Source organism: Oncorhynchus clarkii, chromosome 20 (assembly GCF_045791955.1).
Source record: "Oncorhynchus clarkii lewisi isolate Uvic-CL-2024 chromosome 20, UVic_Ocla_1.0, whole genome shotgun sequence".
NCBI lineage: Eukaryota > Metazoa > Chordata > Actinopteri > Salmoniformes > Salmonidae > Oncorhynchus > Oncorhynchus clarkii.
This window is the reverse complement of record NC_092166.1, coordinates 11,332,822-11,347,485: the sequence shown is the minus strand read 5'-3', so window position 1 is coordinate 11,347,485 and position 14,664 is coordinate 11,332,822. Positions and strand designations below refer to the sequence as shown.

Below are 14,664 nucleotides of genomic sequence, written 5' to 3'. Positions count from 1 at the left end.
TCTGGAAGACACACATACTGTACTTACACAGGTTGGAGCAGGTGGCTGCCACACTGGGCACCCGTGAGACAGTTGTTGTGGGGGGGTTAAGTAGTGGTGTAAAGTACTTAAGTAAAAATACTTTAAAGTACTACTTAAGTTGTTTTCTGTATTTTACTTTAATATTTATATTTTTGACTAATTTTACTTCACTACATTCCTAAAGAAAATGTTATTTTTACTCCATACATTTTCCCTGACACCTAAAATTATCTATATTTCCATCTCTGATTTCCAGGAGGTGGCTGCCCACGATATAATGGTTAGCTTACAAATGTCTCAGAACCTGAACGATTAACGTACATGAACGATGTCGAGCTTTGTGTGTGTGTGTGCTGTGGCAATGTTTTTCAACCCTCCAATGTCAATTAGATTGTGCATCTGTGATTATCTACAGTATTTAGTGCTTTGTGGCATTGACTGTTCCTTAGATGTGCATGTGGGACCAGGGATTGTCAGACACATCTTCTTGTCACTAGGTAAGTGTTGGGTTTTGATTTTGTCTACTTTTTTTATTTTCTAGCATCTTGTCATTGCTCAAACCAGCTGCACTGTCCCCAAATCCTTCATTATTTATTTCATCAGAAATATGATAGACTTTGTAACCTGGATTGACTCTTCAAAGATTAACTGCATATTTGACCTACAATGATGTGAGACCACTATCAAACATAAACTGCACTTTGTCACACTTATCTTGACAATATGTTTGAAAACTCAAAAGTTCCAGGCATACGTTTGGATGAAGTAGTCTATGATGGTAAATAGTGTTGTACAAATGGGGATTCTGATCATTTCATTGGTGCCTTTTGTTTTGCAGGAGAATCTTGTGGCGCAGACCTAGTGACCGACTGGATCATTGAAGAGGCTTGCATGCTTATGTGTGCATGTCAAGTATGAGCATGTGTGCATGTCAAGTATGAGCATGTGTGTGCATGTCAAGTATGAGCATGTGTGTGCATGTCAAGTATGAGCATGTGTGTGCATGTCAAGTATGAGCATGTGTGCATGTCAAGTATGAGCATGTGTGCATGTCAAGTATGAGCATGTGTGTGCATGTAAAGTATGAGCATGTGTGCATGTCAAGTATGAGCATGTGTGTGCATGTCAAGTATGAGCATGTGTGCATGTCAAGTATGAGCATGTGTGCATGTCAAGTATGAGCATGTGTGTGTGTTTAACCGTGCGACTATGTTTTTTGGGAGTGTTAATTCTAATTTCAACATGTAGTGTTCCAATTTTTTTATTCTGATAAACATTGAGAAGATAGTAAATATACCTTTGAACAAATAATTACTTACGATTATGTATGTTTTGTAAACAATAAACTCACGGTAACAAGTTGTTTCACACTTAAGACCATTTGCATATAGAATTTTCCTTCAGAGACATGGTAAAGAACCCCCACCTCGTAACGTAAACATTGCTAACACATTTTCAATCCCTTTTATACTCCAGCGAATGGGATTATACAAACACTATGAATGCACAGAAAGCTACACCTCGCTCACATTAGCAACCACAGGTCAGTATGTGTCCATACAGATATTCGACATGACACACAGCTGAAACAGACATGAGTCCATCCACTCATCCAGTACACAGACCAGGTCCCACCCTCCCCCTAAGGCACCCGTGTACAAGGTCCCACCCTCCCCCTAAGGCACCCGTGTACAAGGTCCCACCCTCCCCCTAAGGCACCCGTGTACAAGGTCCCACCCTCCCCCTAAGGCACCCGTGTACAAGGTCCCACCCTCCCCCTAAGGCACCCATGTAGGAACTTAAGCTTTGCTGTTAACAGAAACCATTAATATATTACAATTGACAGTTTTAATATTTGGTTACAAAGGGAACCCAGACTATCTCCTCTTTCACAGTCCTTACGCATCAGATCCACCAGAAACGCACATAGACGATAAGGGTAATGAAGAAGACTGCCCCGGCTGCTATCTTAGCATAGGTGGATCGGGTGTTGAGGTACTTGGCATCGCTGCGGTACTTCTTTGAAAGGCTGGACAGATTGCTGGCTTTGGTGTCGAGAGCTGGAGGGAAAAAAATGTCTGATTAATATTTAGGACCGTAATGTAACCAATAGCTGCATTATATCTAAACGTGAATTTATGCAGGCTTCAATCATAAATGAATAGGAAAGGTGGGCAATTCCTGACATGAAAGTATGACTAAAAGTTTTTAAAGAACTAGGATTTTCAAAATGTGCAACAAGTTTCTAATACAAGGGAGAGTATATGTAACTGTGAATCTCAGTGTTTGGAACATCACTGTTTTAACTTTGATGTCATCAGATAGAACTTTAAAAAAAAAAGTATTCTACAAAACTTAGAAATGTGCCTTTTTCACATGTTGAAACTGGTATTGTGCTGGTGATAACTGATGTATGAAAGTGATGGTTGCCGTTTAACAGATATTGCGATTCAACAACTGATGTCACTGAATATGGATCCAGCTCCATGTTAGACAACTATACAGTTGAAGTCAGAAGTTTACATACACCTTAGCCAAATACATTTAAACTCAGTTTTTCACAATTCCTGACATTTAATCCTAGTACAAATTCCCTGTCTTTGGTCAGTTAGGATCACCACTTTATTTTAAGAATGTGAAATGTCAGAATAATAGTAGAGAGAATGATTTATTGCAGCTTTCATTTCTTTTCATCAAATTCCCAGTGGGTCAGAAGTTTACATACACTCAATTAGTATTTGGTAGCATTGTCTTTAAATTGTTTAACTTGGGTCAAATGTTTCTGTAGCCTTCCACAAGCTTTCCACAATAAGTTGGGTGAATTTTGGCCCATTCCTACTGACAGAGCTGGTGTAACTGAGTCAGGTTTGTAGGCCTCCTTGCTCACGCACACTTTTTCAGCTCTGCCCACAAATTTTCTATGGGATTGAGGTCAGGGCTTTGTGATGGCCACTCCAATACCTTGACTTTGTTGTCCTTAAGCCATTTTGCCACAACTTTGGAAGTATGCTTGGGGACATTGTCCATTTGGAAGACCCATTTGCATTCAAGCTTTAACTTCCTGACTGATGTCTTGAGATGTTGCTTCAATATATCCACTGAATTTCCCCCCTCATGATATTCTGTTTTGTGAAGTGCACCAGTCCCTCCTGCAGCAAAGCACCCCCACAACATGATGCTGCCACCCCCGTGCTTCACGGTTGGGATGGTGTTCTTGGGCTTGCAAGCCTCCCCCTTTTTCCTCCAAACATAACGATGGTCATTATGGCCAAAGAGTTCTATTTTTGTTTCATCAGACCAGAGGACATTTCTCCAAAAAGTACGATCTTTGTCCCCATGTGCAGTTGCAAACCGTAGTCTGGCTTTTTTATGGCGGTTTTGGAGCAGTGGATTCTTCCTTGCTGAGCGGCCTTTCAGGTTATGTCGATATAGGACTCGTTTTACTGTGGCTATAGATACTTTTGTACCTGTTTCCTCCAGCATCTTCACAAGGTCCTTTGCTGTTGTTCTGGGATTGATTTTCACTTTTTGCACCAAAGCACGTTCATCTCTAGGAGACAGAACGCGTCTCCTTCCTGAGAGGTATGACGGCTGCGTGGTCCCATGGTGTTTATACTTGCGTACTATTGTTTGTACAGATGAACGTGGTACCTTCAGGCATTTGGAAATTGCTCCCAAGGATGAACCAGACTTATGGAGGTCTCACTTTCTTTCTGAAGTCTTAGCTGATTCATTTTGATTTCCCCATGATGTCAAGCAAAGAGGCACTGAATTTGAAGGTCGGCCTTGAAATACATCCACAGGAACACCTCAAATTGACTCAAATGATGTCAATTAGCCTATCAAAAGCTTCTAAAGACATGACATAATTTTCTGGAATTTTCCAAGCCGTTTAAAGGCACAGTCACCTTAGTGTATGTAAACTTCTGACCCACTGGAATTGTGATAGAGTGAATTATGTGGAGTGAGTGAAATAATCTGTCTGTAAACAATTGTTGGAAAAATTGTGTCTCATGCAAAGTTTGCCAAAACTATAGTTTGTTAACAAGAAATTTGTGGAGTGGTTGAAATACGAGTTTTAATGACTCCAACCTAAGTGTATGTAAACTTCTGACTTCAACTGTATGTATGAAAACATCTGCTAAACTATCCCTTTTAAATGAATGATGTGTATTTTATGTCTGTATGGTGGGTTTGATGCCAGGGCTGTGTACTGTACGAGGTATGATTATTATAAATGACCTGATAGGGCCTCTCCTCGTTGCAGGACCTCTTCAATGTTTGCCACCATGATCCGCTGGACATCCTGCAGTTCTGTGTTGATGCTGCCCAGGTTCCTCCGTGCCCTGCTGTCAATGTAGGTTTTTTTGGTTTTCTGGATGTACGTGTCTGAGGACAGAGGAAGGATGAGACGCAATTACACACTAAGTGTTGGTTTATGGTGCATCTCCATTACATTGAGTCATTTAGCAGACCTTATCCAGAAAGACTTACAGGAGCAATTAGGGTTAAGTGCCTTGCTCAAGGGCACATTGACAGATTTTTCACCTTGTTGGCTTGGGGATTCGAACCAGCGACCTTCAGGTTACTGGCCCAACACTCTTACCTCTAGGCTACCTGACACCCTACTCTAATGTGGCATCCTCTAGTTGTCTACTCGTCTCTGCTGCACTGAATCAAAAAATATGGAATGGGGGAAAGCAATATAGCAGGGAATTTGCTTTTGCCAGACTTATTTAGTTGTTGGTTTTTTACATCAGTGTGGATTAAGGAAAGGCATTATGAAGGAAAGGACATTTCCCAAATGCTTTTTGTTTGCCTGGGATGTCTTAAAAATGGGACGATAATGAGTGAAAAAAAAACAACCTCTCACCAAACTCAATGAAAGAGTACGGCCTGGAGACTGTGGGGACTTTCTTTCCATGCTGCTCATGGAATTCTGTCTGGAGGTCTTCCAGGTACCCAAAGACCAGCTTCTTGGGAAACACGGCTTCGCACAAGGCCAAGTAGCACACACCATGTTCTAATACATAGCTGGGGAGACAGACATTAATGGAAAGTAACAGAGTTATAGTGATTGATTGAGATTTCCACATAGACCCACAGCATCCGTACAGTGACAGGCTAGGGAGTTATCGTAAAAAGGGTAATTGTCTCCAGAGTTACTCCTGACCACATAACCAGTCTTGCCTAGTTTACTCACAAAACAACTCTGGGCCCTGAATAACACAGCAGACACACCGCAGTGCATACTAAATGAACGGCGAGGACACAAATTGGAACATCGCTTTAACTTCCTCAATACCACGAAATACACAAAGATAATAATGACAGTATTATAAACACAGATTTAGGAGGAGGTCCTAGAGAGTTCCACCTTTGATTATCACACAAGACTGCTACTTGACTGGTAAATATAGAATGGTGGCTAGGCTGTATGCAAAATATAAAATGTCAATTGTGCATAGAAGATTAATCATGTTACTTAGTGTTAGTGTTTTCAGTATGCTGGTTATTCAAATTTACACAAGGATGTGTTCTTAAGGCCTCATTAGCCTGGTTATTATCAGTTAGTCAATAGTTACTCAATTAATAAGTCACTTTTTGGTACAATTTTGCATGTTCAGCCTAGGAGAGCCTGTAGTGTGTGTGTGTCGAGTCCATCCAACTACGATCCTATTGGCTGTGTGTGTGAAAGAGAAATTCATCTTCATTAGCTTATTATACTGAACAAAAATATAAACAACAATTTCAAAGATTTTACTGAGTTACAGTTCATATAAAGGAACTCACTAAATTGACAAATTCTTTAGGCCCTAATCTATGGATTTCACATGACTGGGCAGGGGTGCAGCCATGGGTGGGCCTTGGAGGGCATAGGCCCACCAACTTGGCAGTCAGGCCCACCCATTGGGGAGCCAGACTCAGCCAATCAAAATGAGTTTATCCCCACAAAAGGGCTTTATTACAGACAGAAATACTCCTCAGCAACCCCCCTCAGACGATCCCACACGTGAAGAAGCCTGATGTGGAGGTCCTGGGTTGGCGTGGTTACGTGTGGTTTGCGGTTCTGAGGCTGGGTGGACATACTGCCAAATTCTTCAAAATGACATTGGAAGCAGTTTATGGTAGAGAAATTAACATTAAATTATGTAGAAACAGCTCTGGTAGATATTCATGCAGTCAGCATGCTAATTGCACACGCCCTCAAAACATCTGTGGCATTGTATTGTGTGACAAAACTGTACATTTCAAGTGGCCTTTTATTGTCCCCAGCAAAAGGTGCACCTGTGTAATGATCATGCTGTTTATAATCAGCTTCTTGATATGCCACCTGTCAGGTGGATGGATTATCTTGGCAAAGGAGAAATGCTCACTAACTGGGATGCAAACAAATTTGTGCACACAATTTGACAGAAATAAGCTTTTTGTGCGTATGGAACTATTCTGGGATTTTTGTTTATTTCAGCTCACGAAACCAACACTTTACATGTTGCGTTGATATTTTTGTTCAGTGTAGTAACCCTCCCCAACAATATCACTCTGGATGCAGTAGTGACTATGATATTATTTAAGACAAATGTAAAAGATATATAAAAAATATATTAAGAAAATCCACTTCTAACAATACTTACTGGAAAGACATGACCCCAGCCTCCAGGGTACATCTGTTGGGGCTCTGGGCATTGAGTTTGCGGCAGAGCTGCTTAGCCTGGCTCTGGTAGTGTTGCAAGTCTCTTCCTGACTAAACATAGGCGAGATAAAGGGGTATAAAATAACACGTTTGAAGTTATAACAAACAGCTACACTATATCTGATAGAACGCAAATGGGAAAATAAAATGTTAGCTAGTAGTATTCAGCAGAATATGGTACAACTTAGCCGTGCTAACTTTACAAACATGATTTAGCCTTCTAACTAGCTAGCTAGTTAAATTAGCTAGGAAGTATGCTACATGACCAAACGTATGTGTACACCTGCTCATCGAACATCTGCACACACTTCATCAGTCTCTCATTCACAATTTGACAACCACTTGATAATATACTCAGACTATTCTCAGTTTAATCTGGTCTTTACCTATAGCCTACTAAAACACACTAACATGACCAATGTGGACACCTGCTTGTTGACCACCTCGTTCCAAAATCATGGGCATTAATATGGAATTGGTCTCCCTTTGCTGCTATAACCGTCCTCCTGAGAAGGCTTTCCACTAGATGTTAGAACATTGCTGCCATTCAGCCACAAGAGCATTAGTGAGGTTGGGCGATTAGGCCTATCTCGCAATCACCGTTTAAATTCATCCCAAAGGTGTTACATGGAGTCGAGGTCTGGGCTCTGCCAGTCAAGTTCTTCCACATCGATCAACAAACCATTTCTGTATGGACCTCGCTTTGTGCATGGGGACATTGTCATGCTGAAAGAGGAAAAGGCCTTCCCCAAACTGTTGTCAGAAAGTTGTGCAGCACAGAATTGTCTGGAATGTTATTTTATGCTGTAGCATTTAGATTTCCATTCACTGGAACTAAGGGTCTAGCCCGAACCATGAAGAATCCCCAGACCATTATTCCTCCGCCACCAAACTTTACAGTTGGCACTATCTACTGGGGCAGGTAGTGTTCTCCTGGCATCCCTCAAAACCAGATTCATTCTGTCGCACTGCCAGATGGTGATGCTGATTCATCACTCCAGAGAACGCATTTCCCCCTGCTCCAGAGTCCAATGGTGGCGAGCTTTACACCACTCCAGCCGACACTTGGCATTGCGTATGGTGATCTTAGACTTGTGTGCGGCTGCTCGGCAATGGAAACCCATTTTATGAAGTTCCAGACGAACGTTGCTTCCAGAGGCAGGTTGGAACTCGGTAGTGAGTGTTGTAACCGAGGACAGACGATGTTTACACGCTTCAACACTCGGCGGTCCCGTTCTGTGAGTTTGTGTGGCTGCCACGTCGCGGCTGAACCGTTGTTGCTCCTAGACATTTCCACTTCACAATAACAGCCCTTACAGTTGACTGGGGCAGCTCTAGCAGGGGAGACATTTGACTAACTGACTTGTTGGAAAGGTGGCATCCTATGACGGTGCCACGTTGAAAGTCATGGAGCTCTTCAGTAAGGTCATATTACTGTCAATGTTTGACTATGGAGATTGCATGGCTGTGCGCTCAAACAACTATCAGCAATGGGTGTGGCTGAAATAACCAAATCTACTCATTTAAAAGGGTGTCCACATACGTTTGCATATACAGTGCAGTCAGGAATGTCTTCAGACCCCTTCACTGTTTCCACTTTGTTACGTTACAGCCTTATTCTAAAATTGATTAAATTGTCCCCTCCATCAATCTACACACAATACACCATAATGACAAAGCAAAAACAGCTTTTAGAACTTTTTGATAACTTATTAAAAAATCATATCACATTTACATAAGTATTCAGACCCTTTACTCAGTACTTTGTTGAAGCATCTTTAGCAGCGATTACATCCTCGAGTCGTCTTGGGTATGACGCTACAAACTAGGCACATGTATTTGGGGAGTTTCTTCGTAGGTTCCTGCCTTTCTAGGGAGTTTTTCCTAGCCGCTGTGCTTCTACATTTGCGTTGCTTGCTCTTTGGGGTTTTAGACTGGGTTTCTGTATAGCACTTTGTGACATTTTCTGATGTAAAAAGAGCTTTATAAATACATTTGATTGATTAATTTCTCCCATTCTTCTCTGCAGATCATCTCAAGCTCCGTCAGGTTGGATGGGGAGCGTCGCTGCACAGCTATTTCAGGTCTCTCCAGAGATTGGGTTCACTTCCCTGACCAAGGCCCTTCTCCCCCGATTGCTCAGTTTGGCCGGGTGGCCAGGTCTACGAAGAATCTTGGTGATTCCAAACATTCTCCCATTTAAGAACGATGGAGGCCACTGTGTTCTTAGGGACCTTCAATGCTGCAGAAATGTTTTGGTAAACTTGCCCAGATCGGTGTCTCGACACAGTCCTGTCTCGGAGCTCTACAGACAATTAATTCGACCTCATGGCTTGGTTTTTGCTCTGAGGGTATACTTATGTAAGTAAGGTATTTCTGCTTTTTCTTTTTAATATTTTTTTTTTTTTAAAGTCTAATAACCTGTTTTAACTTTGTCTTTATGAGGTATTGTGTGTAGATTGATGAGGGGAAAAAATGACTTGATCCATTCAGAATAAGGCTGTAATGTAACAAAATGTGGACAAAGTGAAGGGTCTGAATACTTTCCGATTGCACTGTATAGAGTAGCTCTCAAACTCCAGGTATCATTCTGCCTTCTCCCTAGAGTTCTCAGCCATAAGCTTCACCCAAGTCTGGTTCAAGTTAACTACAATCCCAACGCTGTGATTTAACACTTAGAAACGTCAATAATCATTGCTTGCAATATGGCTTTCGAAACATATGGCCCTTATCTTTCAACAGCGAGAAAGAATCTTTCAAATAAAAAATAAAAAACACACTTACTGTCTCAGTTTTGCACAGATCCATGGCCGATTAATTAGGGCCGATTTCAAGTTTTCATAACAATCAGTAATTGGCCTTTTTGGATGCCGATTATGGCCGATTACAATACAATCCATGAGAAAACTGTGTGGCAGGGTGACCACCTGTTACTCGAGTGCAGCGACAAAAGGACCTTGTGGCTGCAATGAGCCAAGGTAAGTTGCTAGCTAGCATTAAACTTATAAAACAACCATCAATCTTCACATAATCACTAGTTAACTACACATGGTTGATGATGTTAACTAGGTTAACTAGCTTGTCCTGCGTTGCATATAATCAATGCGGTGCCTGTTAATTTATCATCGAATCACAGCCTACTTCAACTTTTCCAAAAGGTTGATGATTTAACAAAAGTGCATTCGCGAAAAAGGCACATTCATTGCACAAATTTACCTAACCATAAACATCAATGCCTTTCTTAAAATCAAAACACAGAAGTATATATTTTTAAACCTGCATATTTAGTTAAAATAAATGCATGTTAGCAGGCAATATTAACTAGGGAAATTCTGTCACTTATCTTGCGTTCAGTGCAAGCAGAGTCAGGGTATATGCAACAGTTTGGGTCACTTGGATCGTTGCGAACTGTTTCTTCCTAACAAAGACCGTAATTAATTTGCCAAAATGTTACATAATATTGAAGGTTGTGCAATGTAACAGCAATATTTAGACTTAGGGTTGCCACCCGCTCAACAAAATACGGCATGGTTCCGTATTTCACTGAAAGAATAAACGTTTTGTTTTCGAAATTATAGTTTCCGGATTTGACCATATTAATGAGCAAAGGCTCGTATTTCTGTGTGTTTATTATAATTAATTTGATATTTCATACAGCAGTTTGACTGAGCGGTGGTAGGCAGCAGCAGGCTCGTAAGCATTCATTCAAACAGCACTTTACTGCATTTGCGAGCAGCTCTTAGCAATGCTTGAAGCACAGCGCTGTTTATGACTTCAAGCCTATCAACTCTCGAGATTAGGCTGGCAATAAAGTGAATACAAGAACATCCAATAGTCAAAGGTTTATGAAATAGAAATGGTACAGAGAGAAATAGTCGACGCGTCATAATTCCTATAACTACAACCTAAAACTTATTAACTGGGAATATTGAACCACCAGCTTTCACATGTTCTCATGCTCTGGGAAAGGAACTTAAACATTAGCTTTTTTACAAGGCATATATTGCAATTTTACATTCTTTTCGCATTATTTAAACCAAATTGAACATGTTTCATTATTTATTTGAGACTAAATAGATTTTATTTATGTATTATATTAAGTTAAAATAAAAAGGTTCATTGTTCATTCAGTATTGTTGTAATTGCAATTATTACAAATATACAAATTGGCCGATTAATCGGCTTTTTTTGGTTCCTCGAATAAATCGGTGTTGAAAAATCATAATCGGTCAACCTCTAATCCATACAGCTTCCACTTCCTGAGTCACACTTACACACAGGTGTTCTGAGCATAATAAATAATGGCGCCGTAGATGGCTGCCGTTTTGCGGTCTCCTAAACAATTGTGCTATTGTGTGTATTTTGTTGCGTTATTTGTAACTTATTTTGTACATAACGTTTCTGACAATGTCTTATGACTGAAAAGAGCTTCAAGATATCAGACGCAAAGGATTTACTTCAGACACCCGACAAGAACCAAATCCCTGTGATTGACATTAGAAAGAGACGGAGATATCGGGGACATAGGTCGGGGTGCCTTGTAAGGATCCGACAGCGAGTGGGTAATCTGCCTCTACCATCAGTCCTATTAGCCAACGTATAATCATTGAACAACAAAATAGATTAACTACAATCACGAATATCCTACCAATAGGACATTAAAAACTGTAATATCTTACACGAGTCGTGTCTGAACGACGACATTAATAACATACAGCTGGTGGGGTTTACGCTGCATCGGCAAGATAGAACAGCCGTCGTCAGTAATACAAGGGGTGGCGGTCTGTGTATATTTGTAATCAACAGCTGGTGCACAAAATCTAATGGTAAGGAAGTCTCAAGGTTTTGCTTGGCTGAGGTAGAGTATCTCATGACAAGCTGTAGACCACACTATTTACCAAGAGAGTTTGTCTATTTACCACCACAAACCAATGCTGGCACTAAGACCGCAACCAATGAGCTGCATATGGCCATAAGCAAACAGGAAAAGGCTCATCCAGAGGCAGCGCTCCTAGTGGCCCGGGGACTTTAATGCAGGAAACTTGAATCCGTTTTATCTCATTTCTACCCGCATGTTATGTGGGCAACAAGAGGAAGAAAAAAAAACTCTAGACCACCTTTACTCCACACACAGAGACGCGTACAAAGCACTCCATCGCCCTCCATGTAGAAAATCTGACCATAATCCTATCCTACTGATTCCTGCTTACAAGAAAAAAGCAGGAAGCACCAGTGACTCGGTCAATAAAGAAGTGGTCAGATGACGCAGATGCTAAGCTACAGGACTGTTTTGCTAGCACAGACTGGAATATCTTCCTGGATTCTTCCGATGGCATTGAGGAGTACACCACATCAGTCACTGGCTTCATCAATAAGTGCATCAATGACGTCATCCCCACAGTGACTGTACGTACCCCAACCAGAAGCCATGGATTACAGGCAACATCTGCACTGAGCTAAAGGGTAGAGCTGTCGCTTTCAAGGAGCTGCCCTCCGAACAACGATAAAAAAGGCAAAGCATCAATACAGGACTAAGATTGAATCGTACTACACCGGCTCTAGCACTCGTCGGATTTGGCAGGGCTTGCAAACTATTACAGACTACACAGGGAAGCACAGCTGCTAGCTGCCCAGTGACACGAGCCTACCAGACGAGCTAAATTACTTCAATGCTCGCTTTGAGGCAAGCAACACTGAAGCATGCATGAGACCATCAGCTGTTCCAGACGACAGTGTGATCGCGCTCTCAGTAGCCGATGTGCTTAAGACCTTTAAACAGGTCAACATTCACAAGGCCGCAGGGCCAGACGGATTATCATGACTTGTACTCCGAGCATGCACTGACCAACTGGCAAGTGTCTTCACTTATATTTTCAACCTGTCCGTGACCGAGTCTGTAATACCAACATGTTTCAAACACACCACCATAGTGTTCCTGGGCACAGGGACTAAGGTAACCTGCCTAAATGACTACCGACCCATAGCACTCACATCTGTAGCCATGAAGTGCTTTGAAAGGCTGGACATGGCTCACATCAACACCATTTTTCCAGAAACCCTAGACCCACTCCAATTTGCATACCGCCCCAACAGATCCACAGATGATGCAATCTCTATTGCACGCCACACTAGCCTTTCCCACCTGGACAAAAATAACACCTTTGTGAGAATGCTATTAATTGACTACAGCTCAGCGTTCAACACCATAGTACCCTCAAAGCTCATCACTAAGCTAAGGACCCTGGGACTAAACACCTCCCTCTGCAACTGGATCCTGGACTTCCCGACGGTCCACCTCCAGGTGGTAAGGACAGGTAACAACACATCCGCCACGCTGAGCCTCAACATGGGGGCCCCTCAGGGGTGCGTGCTCACTTCCTGTTCACGCATGACTGCATGGCCAGGCACGACTCCAACACCATCATTAAGTTTGCCAACGACACAACAGCGGTAGGCCTGATCACCGACAAAGATGAGACAGGACAACAACCTCTCCCTCAACGTGAACAAGACAAAGGAGATGATTGTGGACTACAGCAAAAGGAGGACTGAGCACACACCCATTCTCATCAACGGGGCTGTAGTGGAGCAGGTTGAGAACTTCAAGTTCCTTGGTGTCACATCACCAACAAACTGTCATGGTCCAAACACACCAAGACAGTCATGAAGAGGGCACGCAAAGCCTATTGCCCCTCAGGAGACTGAAAAGATTTGGTATATGTCCTCAGATCCTCAAATAGTTCTACAGCTGCATCATCGAGAGCATTCTGACTGGTTGCATCACTGCCTGGTATGGCTGGCAACCGCTTGGCCTCTGACCGCAAGGCACTACAGAGGGTAGTGCTTACGGCCCTCCACATCACTGGGCCAAGCTTCCTGTCATCCAGGAGCTCTTTACTAGGCAGTGTCAGAGGAAGGCCCTAAAAAGACTCCAGCCACCCTAATCATAGACTGTTCTCTCTGCTACCTCACGGCAAGCGGTACCGAAGCACCAAGTCTAGGTCCAAAAGGCTTCTTAACAGCTTCTACCCCCAGGTCATAAGACTCCTAAATAGCTAATCAAATGTCTATCCAGACTATTTGCATTGTTGTCGTCCCCCTCTTTTACGCTGCTGCTACTCTATTATCTATGCATAGTCACTTTAACTCTACCTACATGTACATATTACCTCAACTAGCCTGTGCCCCCGCACATCGACTCTGTGCCGGTACCCCCTGTATATAGCCTCGCTACTGTTATTTTACTGCTGCTCTTTAATTATTTGTTATTTTTAACTTAACTATTTTTTACTTAATACTCGTTTTCTTTAAACTGCATTGTTTGTTAAGGGCTTGTAAGTAAGCATTCCACTGTATTCGGCGCATGTGACAAATTAAACTTTATTTGATTTTCTAGATAGCTAACTTTAATTAACACAGTTGCCTCTTGTCTTCAGTAGGTTTTCCGTAAACTTGCGCTGTACCATAGAGATATGGCCATGTGGGAACACTAACCCTTTCAAGATGTGTATCAATGTAACCATTTTTTGTTATATTATTTCTAGCTGATTTGAAAGACAAGGTCCTTATGCTTCCAAAAACTGTACCGCAAGCGTTGTGTGTAAATGTTCAGATTGACAGAGCACCCACATACAGAAGACGCCTTCGTCAAATGACTTATGTGCAATGTAATGACACCGAGCCGTGATCGAGGGCTAACGTTAGCTAGGAAACACATTTTATTCATTCAAACCTGCTCGTCTTCTTGCATCGATGCAGCAAGCGGCAGTCCATCTGCTACCCGAGCGATCATTGTCAGCAAAACCATATTGACCGAAATCTCTAAAATTCACACTACAGGTTGAGTTGTAGGTGTTTACTGGCTATGCCAAAACTTCATATAAACTTGGCTGCGTAGCTTCTGCTGTCAATTCTGACGCGCTGGAGGGGAGCTCGATGTGTGAGCTGGC

General features: G+C 42.1%; 1 protein-coding gene across 1 annotated transcript; it reads right to left on the bottom strand.

The window, feature by feature from the left end:
- Positions 1-1,801: 1,801 nt before the first annotated feature.
- On the bottom strand, positions 1,802-14,651 carry LOC139377261 (vesicle-trafficking protein SEC22b-B-like). Its single transcript, XM_071120267.1, has 5 exons — positions 14,448-14,651; positions 6,657-6,766; positions 4,895-5,055; positions 4,264-4,410; positions 1,802-2,081 (listed from the first exon to the last, which is right to left on the bottom strand). The coding sequence occupies exons 1-5, from the start codon at positions 14,520-14,522 to the stop codon at positions 1,927-1,929; spliced, it is 648 nt and encodes a 215-aa protein (XP_070976368.1). The 5' UTR covers positions 14,523-14,651; the 3' UTR covers positions 1,802-1,926.
- Between the last annotated feature and the right edge of the window lie 13 nt (positions 14,652-14,664).